Below are 15,963 nucleotides of genomic sequence, written 5' to 3'. Positions count from 1 at the left end.
GTTGTTCCTATTAGGTCATTGACAGGATTCTGCTCAGGAGCAAATCCCAACTGTAGGGATGTAGCTGCAGACATGGGGGTAAGGTAGGTGCTTTGTACCCTTGGTGACCATTGCAGAAACAGAGTCCTAGTGAGTCATTGAGGTTCTCATGAGGGGTCTTAGGAGGCAGGAGAAGATTGTGAGGGTCAGGAAATGGGCCAAGGAAAAGTAGAGCCTGGGTTGAAATACCCTAGCTCTAGATCTAAACTAGGGTTGAATTACAGAAAGCTTTGTGGGATTATTTTGGGTGGTTGTTTTTTTGTTTTGTTTTGTTTTCATTTTGGGCATCATATGGAGAGACTTTTACATGGTTATTTGACTTAGTAATTTCAGTTCTAAGAATGTAACCCAAGGAAATTGACACATGGGAAAGTTTGAGCACTGAGATCTGTGCCACAACATTATTATAAAAAGTTTACATAAATTAACTGTCCAGCCTCAGAGAAGACTAGATTAATTCATCATTGTGAATATGTTGGAACCACTCAAATTTTATCTGGTAAAGGTTGGGTGAGTGCTTGTTACACAAGAGTCAGTGAATGAAACAGGGATAATATTGTATCTCTGGGATGATCTCAACTCCAAGGAAGAAACTTAAAGGAACTGTGTCAGTTGTGAGTTTATGGGAGGTGGACATTGTCTTCCTATATTGCATAGCTTTTCAAATGCATATCAATTAAAAACTTCTGCCAGTCTTTAGAATACTGACCTCATTATTTCATCCACAGACCTGCTTCTTTGCCACAGTTCCCTGTTTCAGGAGAGTCATCCACAGCCACACCTTTGCTCAAGTCAAAGCCTCCTTGCCTGGTGCATTTACCCCAGAACTTCTTCCTCTCCCCACTGCTCTGGCAGTGAGAAGCCTTGTCTTGGTTTCTTTCTCAGCCACAGTAAGGGGATGGAGAGAGGCAGGACCTCTTATCCTCTGGTTTGCCCCCAACCACTTGCTGTAGGACTGTGTTCCCCTCACTCTGCAGTCCACCCTGTGTGCCTGTTCCTGAGGGAGAACAGGCCTATTTCCACCTGACTCTCATGAACAGGAACCCATCTTTCTCGTGCCTCAGGCTGCAGCTGTGGATTTAAATGACTGCTTTGTAGCTCGGGAGCATTAAATGCTTTCTTCTGTTCCCACTGTTATTTATTCATTATCTCAGTCAATCAGTCAAAAGAATGATTGACTAGGAAGAGAAAAAGATGATTTTGCCCTGGGGATAAACCAGTTTTGTCTTCCCAGAAGTTGCTAATAGAGCTACTTTTCTGCCTCTCTTGGATCACCAGGGAAGTCCTCTCTAGGGATGGCCCTTTTCCGTCTGGTGGAGTTATCTGGAGGCTGCATCAAGATTGATGGAGTGAGAATCAGTGATATTGGCCTTGCTGACCTCCGAAGCAAACTCTCCATCATTCCTCAAGAACCAGTGCTGTTCAGTGGCACTGTCAGGTGAGGACTGGGCACCTGCATGCTTCCTGCCTCACTTTGAGGCTGGGTGGATATGTACACTGTGCCAGAGCTGGCACCTGGGATGAGATCCTGTGACCTCAGTCTAGTGCTTTCCCCTACACGCTGTGTGCTTTATTTATATATTTATTTATTTATTCATTTCTGTTACTAGAGATTGAACCCAGGAGTACTTAACCACTGAGCCATATCTCCAGCCCTTTTTATGTTTTGTTTTTGAGACAGGGTCTCACTAAGTTGCTTCAGGCTTAAGTTGCTAAGGCTGGCTTTGAACTTACGATGCTCCTGCCTCAGACCCTTATGCTCCTGGATTATAGGCATGCACCACCATGCTCAGCATATACTGTATACTTTCTGTTGCAGAGACAAGAGGCAACTCTGCTGCATGAACCACTTTAATTAAGAAGGGCAGAGAGGTCCTGCAATGGATGAGAGAGATCAGAGAGATTGGGTCCAGAGTTCTGCCCCATGAATAGATAAATTACCAATCCTAAACCTGTTTCCTCACCCCTAAAATAGGGATACTTTTGTTGTTGTAAATTGAATAAATTCATGCAAACAATACAAGCCCGGAGCCTGGCCAATGACAGACAAGTCAATAAATGGTGGCTGCTACCATCAGTCTCATTACCATTGCCCTGCATCTGCCTCCGGGTCTAAAGTTACAACCCTAAGGATAGCTTTCAGGCATTATTACTCCTCAGCTTGTTTTCATTTTCTAGTGTCTCCTTGCTCTGGACCCTTTCCTTCCCTTTTATTTATTTATTTATTTATTCATTCATTCATTCATTCATTCATTCATGCCAAAGATGGAACCCGAGGCCTCACACAGGCTAAACAGGCACTCCACAACTGAGCTGCACCCTCAACCCACTTCCTCCATCTTTGGTACTTACTCTGGAATGATGTTTCTTTCTGAAATCTACCAGAATGCCAAAGATAAAGTTCCTCTTCTTAAAATAGTAATTTTATTAAATTTATTAAAATAGTAATCAAGACGAAAGTCATCTTTCCTTTTTGTTATCCTAACCTTTATCCTTCAGTTTCTGTCTCCTATGTGTGTGTCTATAATTTGTGTCCATTTCAATTCAAACTGTCTCTTTTTGGAAATAAAAACAGTTTTGACGATATAGTTGCCCTAGGTTGGACTTCTTTAAAATCATTCTAAAAGTAATATTGCCATTCCTCTTTAATTTTTAGCATCTTAAAAAAATCAGATACCAACTTAATTTTCAATAACAATAGTCAGTGTTCAGACTTGTCTTTAAAGCTAAGTGATTCCCTTCTTCAGAAATGGCATTTGAACTAATTTTTTTTTTTTTTTTAAGAAGGCTTGGTAGATACTTTGATTTGCTTAGACCACTGTACTAAAATACTGTAGGCTAGGCAGCTTAACACCAATTTATTGTTCACAGTTCTAAGAACTCCAAGACTGCATCTGGTAAGGGCCCTCTTCCTGTCTTGTTGTATCCTCATGTGGCCTTTGTTTGGTGTATACATGCAGACAGAGCAGAGCAAGAAAGTTTTTGTGTTCCTTCCTCTTCTTAGAAGGGCACTAATCCTATCACAAGGACCCCATCTTCATGACCTCATCTAAACCTACTTATCTCCAGAAGACCCCATCTCCAAATACTGTCACATTGTTAGATAAGTTGGGGGGTATACAAACATCCAGTTCATACCAGTCAATAAACTGAAGTCATGCCCATTTTCATGTAGAGTCAACACTCTGGAAGTGTTTATTTTGGCATTTCTCTCATTGAATTTGGACAGTGTGTTCTGATCCTTTGATGATAATAAGTCATTCCCTTTGGATATTGAGGTAACAAGGTCATTTAAGCAATGTCAGAAGAGAATTAGAAATCATTGAAAGGTCAGGTTTAAACTTAAGACATTAGAACGTGTTGCCGAGTATTCTCTTCCCATAAATCTTTCTATTTTTAGATACCATAGGAACACTTTGGAGGGAAAAATGGCCTTTTATTATTTGGCCCTAGACAAAAGCACTGTATTTATTTTTTATTGTTGCTTTTTCATCATCATTTGCAAGAGAATTAAGAAAGCATGGAAAACTTCAGACTGAACTTGAAAAAGTCTTAATTTTCTTTTTTCTTTTCTTTCTTCCTTTTTTTTTTTTTTTTTTTTTTGGTGCTAGAGATTGAACCCAAGGGTGCTTAAACATACCTAGCCCTTTTTAATTTTTTTTATTTTGAGATAGTTTTTTGCTTAGTTGCTTAGGACCTCGCTAAGTTGCTGAGGCTGGCCTTGAACTTAAGATCCTCCTGCTTCAGCTTCTCAAGTCACTGGCACAAACTTGTGCCACCACACCCAACTAAAAAACCTTAACTTTAATAGCACTTTGTTTGGATTTGTGAATTGGGGGCTTCGAGAGTTTATGATTTAGAATTGACCATGGTGTGTACAACTCTGTTCGTGGAATTGGGCGGGGGCGCGGCGTTGTGTGCAACTTTAGTGGAATTGGGACCATTTGGTATCATATCCAGAGAGATGTTTGCAGCCTTGTAGACAAACTGGGGAGGTGGTGTTATTGCACTCACAGTGCTATTTGGGCAGGCAGCTCTGCAAACTCAGAAAATTTTGTAAACCTAATTTCTGCTGCTCTAGTTTTGGCTTGTTCAGTCAGTAGATAACTAAAAAGGTCGAATTCGAGAGCATCTATTCTCCTCCTTTTGTCTACCCCTTGTGCCCCCCTGGTTTCTTATAGATTCCCAAAGAATTTTCAGTTTGTCACATTCGTTCGCTTTTCTTAGTAGGAAGCCTGAAATGAGCTTCCCAAGCAAGGGCAGACTAGATCAGCTATTTCCTTATCTGCCTCCTAGAGGCTTTGAATCTGAAAATCTCATTTCCACCACCATTAACCAATGTTGAAGGCAGGTGCATCTTGAGATACCAGCAAGCAATTAAAGCTTGAAAGGAGCTCTTAGAGGGAAAGCAAAATGAAAAACAAGATCAAGCAAACTCAGAAAGTCCTGAGGTCTAAATTCCTGAATTGGTCTGCATATGTATGTAATCAAAATCATAGATCAGATGATTTGCAGCCACACCCCTCCTTAGATTTAACCAGAATCTCAGTCCATTCCCCATATCTGCATCCCAGTCCTCCCTCATGCTGGGCTTGGGTTCTCAGGCCTACGTTTCTGCTGTTGTTCCCTTCCTTGCCTTTTGCCCTGATATTTGTCTCCACGAGAAGAGGCTCCAAATCGGGGCCTTAAATGCTTTTCTAGCCTCTCCTTCCCATGGCCTGGGCAGTGCCCTGCTTTCCTCCCCCTTTCCCAGAGGTCCGTGTGCCCAGCTCTGGCCTCTGCACTTTCACCCCAGCTAGTGTGCTTTCTGTCCTTTGGGCTGTTTGGTGCCTGGCTGGGCTGGTGGCTATTGCTCTGAAGTGAGACTGATTGTCCCCAGCTGTCACTCTAGTCTGTCCTGAGTCTTGTTCCCCTGTGAGTGATGGTGGCTCCTCATCTGAACAGTTCTACTCAGCATCCATCCCTTCATCAGCAAGGTAGCTATGTTCTCATTTTTCCTATCCAGGTGCCCTCTGACTCATTTGATCTGTTCATTAAATTTTCTTACTTTTAAGAAATATCTGTAGCTTTCAGCTCACAATCGCAGCAAAAACAACTGGAACCATAACTGGCTCATTCCATTTTGGCTCATCCTGGGCGAGCATCTGGTACAGGAGCATCTGGGACTTGAGATGGCTTAGAAGTTGCTCCAGATTGGCTAAAGCACAGTCTTAGAATCTCAGGGCTTTTAGTTGTCTCTGAATTCTTCTCTGGCTTTAAGGAAGCACCTTTTCCTCTTTTTGATAGTCTTCTTGTCGAATTTGGGAACCCCTCTCCCCACTCCAAAAAAAAAAAAAAAAAAAAAAAGAACTTTTAATCTCTATATCAGAAAGTAATGTCCACTAAATAGTATCTAACATTTGTTGAAAAGTCATTCTATATGGGCACTGCTGCTCTAACAGTAACACAGCAAGAGTGATAGTGGCAGCTAAGCTTAGTGAGGACTCAGGATTTGTGCTAATTCATCAAATACTCAAAATTCCATGAGGTAGGTACTATTATTATTCCTGTTTTATAGACAGAAGAAATGAAACCCAGAAAAGTTAAGTAGTTTACCTAAAGACAGCTGAAAGTGGCAGAGCTAGAATTTGGACCTAGGCCAGCTGGCTGCAGTGTCTCACTGATGCCTCCTGAAGGATGTGTTGTGACACTGCTTATAATCACAACTTTGAGGGAGAGTCCATCCTGCTAAAAAGCAGAGGCAAGCTTACCTCCCCAGGGGTCTTGACCTTTAGTGACCTTTTACCAGCATCTTCAAAGTCTCCTGGTCTACCTCCCCCACCTTGAGAAAAATTTCCACAGTCTGCTGCTTTCTTTCGTCTTTGTCCTTTACTCTGCGTTCACTTCTTTCATCACCTAATTTTACCCTTAACAACCAACAGCCAGGATCAGCCCATGTTTCTGAATAACTGTTTTGAGCTTTCCTGGAGAGGTATGTGAGTTCCGGCGCCTCCTGATGAGGACCAAGTCTTCTCAGGAGCCCCCACCCCAGATGGTAGGACAGGGTGTTTAGATCTGGATCTTTTACATGGTCTCACACCCTGGGAGCTGTTCTTGGCTTCATTTAACAGTGGCCAGTAGGCAGCTTAGAAGATGCTTAAAATGTAGAAAACCAAAGATGGAAATGCACTTTTGGCAACATCAGGACCCCAGGAGTTCAGATTATTAAAAATAAGCACCCTCGTGTTTAGGGTTCTTTTTTTTTTCTCCTGTCCATCTGCCCATCTGAGTACTTCTGATGCACTGTATGCATAACTTTGCTTTCCTTGCTGTCTGTGGGTCAGACCCAGGACCGTCTGGCTTCTCTAAATGAGGGGGTGTTTTTTCTATTCCTAATTAGCTCCCTGATGAGAATGGTCTGGTCTGCCTTAATGTGCATATAGACCACCCACTGGTGCACGTAAGTATTCCTTGTGTGGAACCCATGGATTAGTCCTCCGAGGTTCCTTCAGCTGCTGTGATGGGCCCAGGGTTTGGGGGTCAAGCCTGTCAACGTGTCTGCCAAGCTTTCACCCATTGAAAATCTGGTGGGCAGGCTGCTTAGTGAGCAGGCAGCTGTCCTCCTGTGTGCTATTTGTCTGATAAGAAGTATTTGATGAATTTAGTAGGTATGCTTCCTTCCTAGAATTTCATAACAAAGTTCAGTCAGCCGAATTTGTATCCACGGGTTCCCCATCCATGAATTCAACCAACCTCAGATTGAAAATGCCCCCCCTCCATTGTATCTATACTGAATTGTACACTTTTTTCTTGTCATTATTCCTTGAACAATGTAATATGAAACTATTTATATGATATTTACATTGCATTAGGTATTATAAGTAGTCTAGAGATGATTTAAAGTATATGGGAGGATGTGTGCAGGTTATATGGAAATTCTGTGCCATTTTACATAAGATGCTTGAGCATCCATGGATTCTGGTGTCATTGAGGGTCCTGAAGCTGATCCCCTATGGATACCAAAGAACAACTGAACCACAAACTAGGTGGATTAAAACAACAGAAATGTATGGTCTCAGAGTTCTGGAGGCCAGAAATCTGAAATCAAGGTATTTCAGGCCTCCCTCTGACACTCATAGGGGAGTCTCCTTCTTTGCCTCTTCTGGCTTCTGGCAGTTGGCTTATAGATGTGTCCCTCTGGTCTCTGCCTCCACTGTCAACATGATGTTCAGAAATGTCCAGTCCTGTTCCTTTGGTATCATTTTGATTTCTTTGAGGTAGAAACAATTAGTACATTAAACATCAGTAATCCCCAAACTAGTAATCTGTACCAAAAAAATCTCTTCCTTCTGAGTCACCCTTTACACTCTCTCCTTTCCACTCTGCCCTTCATTTTCTTTTCCTGATTGGGCCGGCTGTCATTGGGCTGCCTGCTCAGTGATAGGGCTGTCAGCTGGGTGCATTGAGAAAGACAGCAGGGGTTGCGGTGTGGATGAGTGGCAGAGTGCTTGCCTAGCATGCATTAGGCCCTGGGTTAGATCCCCAGTGCTGCAAAAAGAAAAGGCATTTTTCTATATCCTTCTAAGCTTATACATATCAAGAGACATATTTTTTAACACATTGACACAGGAAAAAATCTGAAAGGATATCTGCCACAATACTAACAGTGTTTGTTTCGAGGGGTATCATTAGAGGTGTTTAAAACATGCTCATTTTTGTTCTGTGTTTTGCATATCTGTATTTTTAAAAAATTTTCTCGGCTCGGGAAGCTGAAGCAGGAGAATGGTAAATTCAAAGCCAGCCTCAGCAATTTAGCAAGGCCCTAAGCAACTCATCGAGACCCTATTTCTAAATAAAATATTTAAAAGGGCTGGGGATATGGCTCAGTGGTTCAGTACCCCTGGATTTAATCCCTAGTACCAAAAAAAGAAAAAGAAAAAAAATTTTCTATAACTAGTATTATTATTATTATTATTATTATATTTTATTTTTTAGTTGGACACAATATCTTTATTTATTTATTTTTATGTGGTGCTGAGGATCGAACCCAGGGCCTTGCATGTGCTAGGCGAGTGCTCTACCACTGAGCCACAACCCCAGCCCCTGACTAGTATTATTTACACAGTAAAAAGTTAAAGTTGAATCAAGTTTTATAGAGAAGAAAGGGAGGCCCAGTCTGTTCTCAGACTTCTTTGTGGCTGCTTGTGGAATGAGCCATCTGTGACTTTCAGGGCTGGAATCCTCTGTTCTGTGTGTGCATGTTAAACTTTCACTGCTGTCAATACTTGGAGTTTGATTGCTTACTCTCTGGTCTCTGAAAATTTCTTACTTCATTTCTCTCTAGATCAAATTTGGACCCCTTCAACCAGTACACTGAAGACCAGATCTGGGATGCCCTAGAAAGGACACACATGAAAGAATGTGTAAGTGAAGAGCCCAACATGAGCTGTGCTGGAATTGTAAGGGGAGAAACCCAGGGGTGCTGCCCTCACTCCCCAGCCTGCTCTGGCTCCCCCTGCCAGCAGCCACCTTTCCCCCCAAAGCCAGGATGTTGTGAAAGAGTGCTTTGGAGCAGAGCTTCCCAGGCATTTCAGATATATCCTAAGGGTTGGTTCCTCCTAGCCTCATTTCCCACACCACCCATGGTCATATTGCCTCATACTATCCATTGACTGTAAAGATAATAATGACAACTCAGAATCTATTAATGCTTTTAAATTAATTTTCATTAATCATAACAGTGTAATACTTTTGCAGCAACTATGTATGTGTAAAAGTCATATAATTTACTGAGTCTGCAGAAAACATGTAGTATGCATGTGAATCACAGATCTCTTAGGGGAACTCAGCAGGCCCCTGCCAGGAGCCACATCCTGAAGATGGGTACCACTGGCCTGGAGCTGGGCTCTAGTTTGCCCAAGTTGAGTCAGGCTCAGTATCCCCTACCTCGATTCAAATAGATAAGCCCTGCTTTCGTCTTTCTCACTGGGCTTTCTCCAGCAGTTTCATTTGAAGAATATGTTCCATGGCTTATAAAAAGAAAAGTTTGACAGCCACAGGCCTGCAGCCTTGGCCTTCAGGAGTGGACTTTTGTTTACTCCATTTCCTTTTATATGATCATAATTTCAGAACCAAAAATGAGGGCCCACAATCTGACAAGATTTGTGGGACATATAAATATTGGAACTTCTGGGATATTTTGATGGTGTGGAACTAACAGAATCCTGTATTCAAAACGTAGGCTGTCATAGAAAACGTGGATTCTAGTACACGTGATCATATATCCCTTCTTTCAGATGAGCCAAGTTGTGCCTGGTAATTCTTTGAGAAGTTTCAGAATCATTTCTTTTTGCCTCTGGAAGTTGAAAAGGTTGAATTTGGATTTTTACTCTTCCGATCTTTGCTTCCCCACCCCTAGATTGCTCAGCTACCTCTGAAACTTGAATCTGAAGTGATGGAGAATGGGGACAACTTCTCTGTGGGGGAGCGGCAGCTCTTGTGCATAGCACGGGCCCTGCTTCGTCACTGTAAGGTGAGAGCATAGTGAGGTGAAGCACTGGGCAGGTGATAGGAACAAAGAGCAGCAAAGAAGAGCTGGAGTGGGGAGTGCAACCTTGCTTACGGCCATGGGGTCCCAGGCTCCTATCTCCAAGCCCAGGAGCACTGTCCAAGAGCATGACAAGCGTTGCTTCTAAATTAGCCTTGACACAATTTAGTATATGGGTTTGGGGGGGTGTCTTTTATTGTGTTTTTGAACCTCCCTAAGCCTTCAAAATCCAAGGACAGCTGTTATTTCTGGCCAGGGAATAGTTATAGCCCTGTAGACTATAGATGGAAGATTGAACGGCTTCAGGAGACTTCCAGGTCATCAAATGGAAACCCTCTTCATTTTACAAATAGGAAAAAGGAGGTTCAGAAAAGTTAAGGTGTACATCAAAAGCCACACAGCAAGTAGGATCAAATATTTAATTAACAGTATTATGTGTGTGTCCTGTTAAGGTAAATGTGGGTTATTTCAGTTCTAAGTCAAAACATATTTTTATACATGTGTATCTACTTAGAAAAAAACAATGTATAGCATAGAATTTAAATAATGAAATACATTTTAGTGAAACTGAGATTAACCAGAATGGAATTAAGGAATTAAGCATTCTGGATCCCACTTTCTTCTCTGCTTTGCTGGCAGATTCTGATTTTAGATGAAGCCACAGCTGCCATGGACACGGAGACAGACTTACTGATTCAAGAGACCATCCGAGAAGCATTCGCAGACTGCACCATGCTGACGATTGCCCATCGCCTGCATACAGTTCTAGGCTCCGATAGGATTATGGTGCTGGCCCAGGGACAGGTACTGAACCCTTCAGGGACTTTGGTTTGGCATGTAGCTTTTTCTGGGAGGAAAGCTGCCCTCTGCTAGTGATGGGTTGATTGCCATCTTCATGTGGTCCTAGGCATTTAGATAAGCAGCCATAGCAACACTATTCTGGTTGCCCTTGGGAAGGAAATAATCAAGAGACGGAATCAGGTGGACTCCTACTGCACTTTCATTTTGTTTTAATAGTTCTTTTGTTGCTTGTAAGCAATGTCACTTTGAGGTAGGGCAGAGAGCACATGTACTTAGTGATTCATTCACCTATATAAGAACCACCTAAGGCATATTTAACCAGCCACCTGTGTTTGCTTTTTGCAATAATATAGTGGTGCCAAACTTCTTACCCTGTTGCTCCAAGATGTTCCCACAGTCTGGTTCTAGCTTAGCCTTCTTCATTTCCCACCTTTCTTTGCAGGCATCATTGGCTGAGGACAAGCTTCATCCTCTAAGCCTTGTCCCCTCTCTGTCCTCACTCTGAGAGCTCTACTACCTGCTTATAGCCTGCCTGTCCCTGAAGAAGGACAGGGCTCAAATGCAAAAGCTTTCATGAGACTCCCTAGTTGCCTCAGCCTTCTTAAACTTTATCTGTCCCTTTTTTGTACTCCTTCTACTTCATCTGTAGTGATTCTGAGATGCTCTGTCTCCCTGGAGAGCTCCCTGTAAGCTCTCTGAAGGAAGGGTCCCACCTCCCCTTCTCTGGGTCCCCAGGAGCACTCTGTTCCACAGTTCTTCCCACAAGCAGTTGTCAACTAAATTTATGTTGGACAAATACCTCCTTTGTGTGCCCCAGGATAGAAATAAATTAATAATTTAGTAGAAATAGGCCATTCATAATGGCTTATCTTCTGTTATTAATAATAATGGCACCACAACAGCCACTTTTATTAAAGGTTTTTTTATGTGTCGTCACTGTGCTTAGAGCTTTACAAGTCATCTCACAATGTGACTTCATCATCACAGCAGCCAGAACCAGGCAGGAGTGCTAACTCTGCTTCACAGATGAGGGGGCGCGGCTCAGGGGCCTCAGGAAGTGAACTCAGGCCCTGAAACCCAAGCCAGTGCTTTTAACCACCACACCTCACTACTAGGGGTGGGGTGGGCACATTGAGATAAGCATTCTGTAGGACTGATTCAGCCAGGGCTCAAAAACTAAGTTGAGAAAATGTAGGGATAGATGATTTTTTTCCTTTTCCTGAAATTATTTTAACATTAGTATTTTTTTGTGACTGTCCTTTACATGATCCTAAATGTTTAGATTCTTTTTAATATATTAGTTATGCAGCACTACTACTGTATTTGTAGCTATTAAATATATATATATAAATATAAATAAAAGGAACACCCACACCAACTGGTTGCTGTGTCTCACTCGAGATTGCTTGCCCCATTCTCCCTTGAATATGTATCTACTTTCCTAGATAAACCTCTTTGAAAAAAAGGATAATAATAAAAAATAAATAAAACAAAGTAGAACACCTTCTAGGAATTTTTTGCAGGGGGAGGGTAATGAGGGATTGAATTTAGGGGCAGTTAACCCCTGAGCCACATCCCCAGCTCAGTTTGTATTTTATTTAAAGATAGGGTCTCACTGAGTTATTTATTAGAGCCTCAGTTTTGCTGAAACTGGCTTTGAACTCATGATCCTCCTACCTCATCCTCCAGAGCTGCTGGGATTACAAGAGTGTGCCATCACACCTGGCTAGGAAATTCTTTTTTAAAGACACCAATCCAGGCCTGTTTGTTTCTAGGGATGACTCAATGTATTTTGGAGTTGGAGAGTGATTGACTCTTTATGAGCACTCTGACCTTCTCTCCCCTTAATTTTTTTTTCTTGTTAAATAATCCTTCTACTTCCTTCTACCCTGGTCAAGTCCCTGAACCTGCGTCCCCTCACCTGAAAAGCGAAGTTAACCTTTCTCTTTCTCAACTGTTGTGAGGGTTGATTACATGTTGAGAGATGGCACATAAAGCACTAAGCATAATGCTGACACATAATAAACTTTAAATAAAAGAAGTTATTGTGGGCTGGGAGCAGAGGCACACACCCATAATCCCAGTGACTCTGGAGGCTGAGTCAAGAGGATTGCAGGTTTTAGGCCAGTCTTGGCAATTCAGCAAAGCTTGAAGCAACTTGGTGAGGCCCTGTCTCAAAAAGCAGGTGGGGGTTGGGGAGTCTGGGGATGTAGCTCAGTGGTAAAGCACCCCTGGGTTCAATCCATAGTACTCCCCACCAAAAACAGTAGTCACTGTGGTACTATTAATATCAGTAATAGATTATAAGTTTCCCATGATATATGAGTTGTTCTTTCTGCAAGACATTAATTTTAGTAAAACCTAAAACACACAAAAAGGCAAAAACAAGATCACAAGTTATTTATCCCCACACCCCCAAGATAAGCACTGTGATACATCGAGTCTCCCCTGACAGCACTTTTCAAACATCACAAACTCCTACATGTGGGATGCTCTCTGCCTTACACACATGGTGACTTCTGCCTGGAAGTCCATCTCCAGGATGGATGGTTGACTAAGTCAATTCCTTCCTTTTTTTCCTCTGCCAATTAGGCATTCTGAGCTCTTCCTTTACCATCTGTAGGGTTAGATTAGTTTACACAGCAAAATGGCATATGTCTGTGTGTCCTTGACTTGAGCCATGGTCATTCTCCTGAAGTGTTAGAACCTGTTGATCAATTCCTTCATTCCCAAGGCTGGAATATAGAGAGTCTAGAGGTCTCTCTCCCTGAACTTTTCTTTACTCCCTGGGTAAATGGGAAAATGGGTGCAGCAGGACTAGTTGAGTTGCTCCCCCTGGCTTCATCCTATTGGGGGTTCTGGGGTGTGCCTCCCTTCCTTAGCAGTAGGTCCTGTGAATCACCCTACTGTCCCACAGTCACATTCTGACACCATCTCCTCTTCTTGCAGGTGGTGGAGTTTGACACCCCATCAGTCCTTCTGTCCAATGACAGCTCCCGGTTCTATGCCATGTTTGCTGCTGCAGAGAACAAGGTGGCTGTCAAGGGCTAACTCCTCCCACTGACGAAGTCCTTTCTTCAGAGCATCGCCATTCCCTGCCTGGGGCGGGCCCCTCGTGTCCTCCTGCCGAAACCTTGCCTTTCCCGATTTTATCTTTCGCACAGCAGTTCAGGATCGGCTTGTGTGTTTCACTTTTAGGGAGAATCATATTTTGATTATTGTATTTATTCCATATTCATGTAAACAAAATTTAGTTTTTGTTCTTAATTGCACTCTAAAAGGTTCAGGGAACCGTTACTATAAATGTATCAGAGGCCTATAATGAAGCTTTATACGTGTAGCTATATCTATATATAATTCTGTATATAGCCTATATTTACAGTGAAAATGTAAGCTGTTTATTTTATATTAAAATAAGCACTGTGCTAATAACAGTGCATATTCCTTTCTATCATCTTTGTACAGTTTGCTGCACTAGAGATCTGGTTTTGCTATTAGACTGTAGGAAGGCTAGCATTTTGTTGTTCTCTAGCTGGATGTCTCACGGTGCTGGGCTCTCTGGGTGTCCCAAGGAAGACGCGTGGCAATAGCAGGCCCTCCGCGGTCCCCTCTGCTGACTTCCCGCAGCCACTCCAGGGACGGGATGGGGCTGCTGGAGGCCTGGCAGAGCGCCGTGAATTCTCAGGGCTCCTGCTTTCTGTCCTGGTGTCACTTACTGTTTCTGTCAGGAGAGCAGTGGGGCACAGCCCCAGACCCTTTTCCCTCCCTCCAGCAGGAATGGGAGTCGCAGACACATTCCTCACAGAGGGGGGGTCTCTTTCCTGCCTTCCTCTTTTTGCTGTTGTTTCTAAACAGGAATCAGTCCGTTCACAGACAGTCCCACTGCCTCAGGTTCCTAAAGCTGCCCACTGCACGGGGCTGTCCAGCTCCGAGACCTGTTGGCTCCCAGCCCTGGGACCAACTGCTGCTTTTTTTAGGTGGTACTTCTCATTTGCCTGTTCCCACACCTCCACAGTTCAGTGACAGGGTTCAGGATCGTGTGGGTGTGTTTTCCTTCCTCACTGCAGCTGTCGCACAGTCTCCTTCTCTCCAAAGTCTGCAACTTTCAGCAGCTCTTGCTAATCAGTGTCTCACACTGGCGTAGAAGTCTTTTTTTTTTTTTTTTTTTTGTACTGTAAAGAGACCTACCTCAGGTTGCTGATTGCCGTGTGATTCGGTGTGTTCCTGCAGACCCCCTTTGTGCTCTGGGGCCGGGTAGCTCAGGTGGGTGTGGTCGCTGCTGTCATCAGTTGTATGGTCCGTGTTGCATGTCGTGACCAACTAGACATTCTGTCGCCTTAGCATGTTTGCTGAACACCTTGTGGAAGCAAAAATCTGAAAAAGTGAATAAAATTATTTTGGATTTTGTAAAAAAAAAAAAAGAAAAGAAAAGAAAATCCTGGTGCATAAAATAGTTCTCTGGGAAGGGAGTAAGATGGCTTTGAATGACTTTGCAGCCTTGGATCTGAATGTCCAATGATGGAGTCACATCTGAGAAAGGCTGGTAGCAAAGCCGGTTACTTGCAAGGGACATGGGACCCATAATGCCTGAAGTTATTGCTGCTAGGCCTTGCTCCCTGCAGACTGGATTCCTGTATATGGTCACCAAATGAAGGTCCCATGCTGCTGACAGGAGGGCAGGGAGTGGGGAAATGAGTGGTTATAATGAGGTGGGTTGTCATGGTGAAACGTGTTCTTAGCAACTCAAATAATATGATTGCCCTTTCTACCAAATCATTCAAATTAACCCACTAAGAATAAGTGCCTATGAAAAGACTAAAGTTTCTGACTATTTTCTGCTGTATGCAGACAAAAAAGCATTTCCAGTGATGGTCAGTCAAGTCTAGCTGTTTTTGCAAACTTCTGTCTTGAAAATTCAGGGACTTGATTCTAAAGTTAAAAATTCAGTTCCTCAAAAAATAAATTCAAAAATATAAATTCCTCACTTGTCATGTGCCATGTGCCTAGCCATATGTGGTCTGTGACTACTGTCACACAGTGCAGATACAGAACATTTCCAGTATTGCAACGGCTCTGCTGGGCAGCACTGGTCTGGACTGTAACTGCTTCTTCTCATCCCTGGATTTGTCTTCCAAGGAGAGTAATGGGCAGCAGAGCCAGCCCTTGTGATCTCCCCGCCCAAGCTTGCTGTTGCCCTTAATGCTGTCCTCTCTTCTTCCCATTCATTCTGTTCTCTCTTATCCCTTGCTTCTCTTCCCGCCTCTCAAACTGCATCTGCCCTCAAAAAAAAGTACTTCCCTGACTTCTGCCCACTCCCCTTTCTCTCCCTGCATGGTGTCTTTCACTCCGACAGTGCAGTGACAAACTTTCATTTGTGACCAGATCCTCCTGCCAGCAGAGAGTACCTCCACGGGGTGTCCCCAAGCACCAAAGACAGCATTCCTTGACTTTGTTGGTAGTGCCACTGAACTCCTGGTCTCTTGGGCAACTGTCCTGTCCTTCTCTCAAGAGGGTTTTGTTTTGTTTTGTTTTGTTTTTGTATAGCTGGGGAAGGACCTGGGACTTCACATGTGCTAGGCAAGTGCTCCACCACTGAG

The 15,963-nt window shown here is 43.1% G+C and overlaps 1 protein-coding gene across 6 annotated transcripts in view; it reads left to right on the top strand.

The window, feature by feature from the left end:
- The window catches only part of Abcc5 (ATP binding cassette subfamily C member 5), a 78,245-nt gene extending 63,423 nt beyond the window's left edge, over window positions 1-14,822 (top strand). For all 6 annotated transcript variants that reach the window (XM_076867177.2, XM_076867182.2, XM_076867180.2 and 3 more), the window contains 5 exons: window positions 1,318-1,477; window positions 8,363-8,441; window positions 9,437-9,550; window positions 10,205-10,369; window positions 13,316-14,822. In XM_076867177.2, coding sequence (XP_076723292.2) covers window positions 1,318-1,477; window positions 8,363-8,441; window positions 9,437-9,550; window positions 10,205-10,369; window positions 13,316-13,417 — 620 coding nt within the window. In that variant the 3' untranslated portion in view covers window positions 13,418-14,822. The remainder of the gene's footprint in view (window positions 1-1,317; window positions 1,478-8,362; window positions 8,442-9,436; window positions 9,551-10,204; window positions 10,370-13,315) is intronic.
- Window positions 14,823-15,963: the final 1,141 nt, after the last annotated feature.

The sequence above is a fragment of the Callospermophilus lateralis genome, chromosome 10 (assembly GCF_048772815.1).
Source record: "Callospermophilus lateralis isolate mCalLat2 chromosome 10, mCalLat2.hap1, whole genome shotgun sequence".
NCBI lineage: Eukaryota > Metazoa > Chordata > Mammalia > Rodentia > Sciuridae > Callospermophilus > Callospermophilus lateralis.
This window is presented reverse-complemented; position numbering and strand designations above follow the sequence as displayed.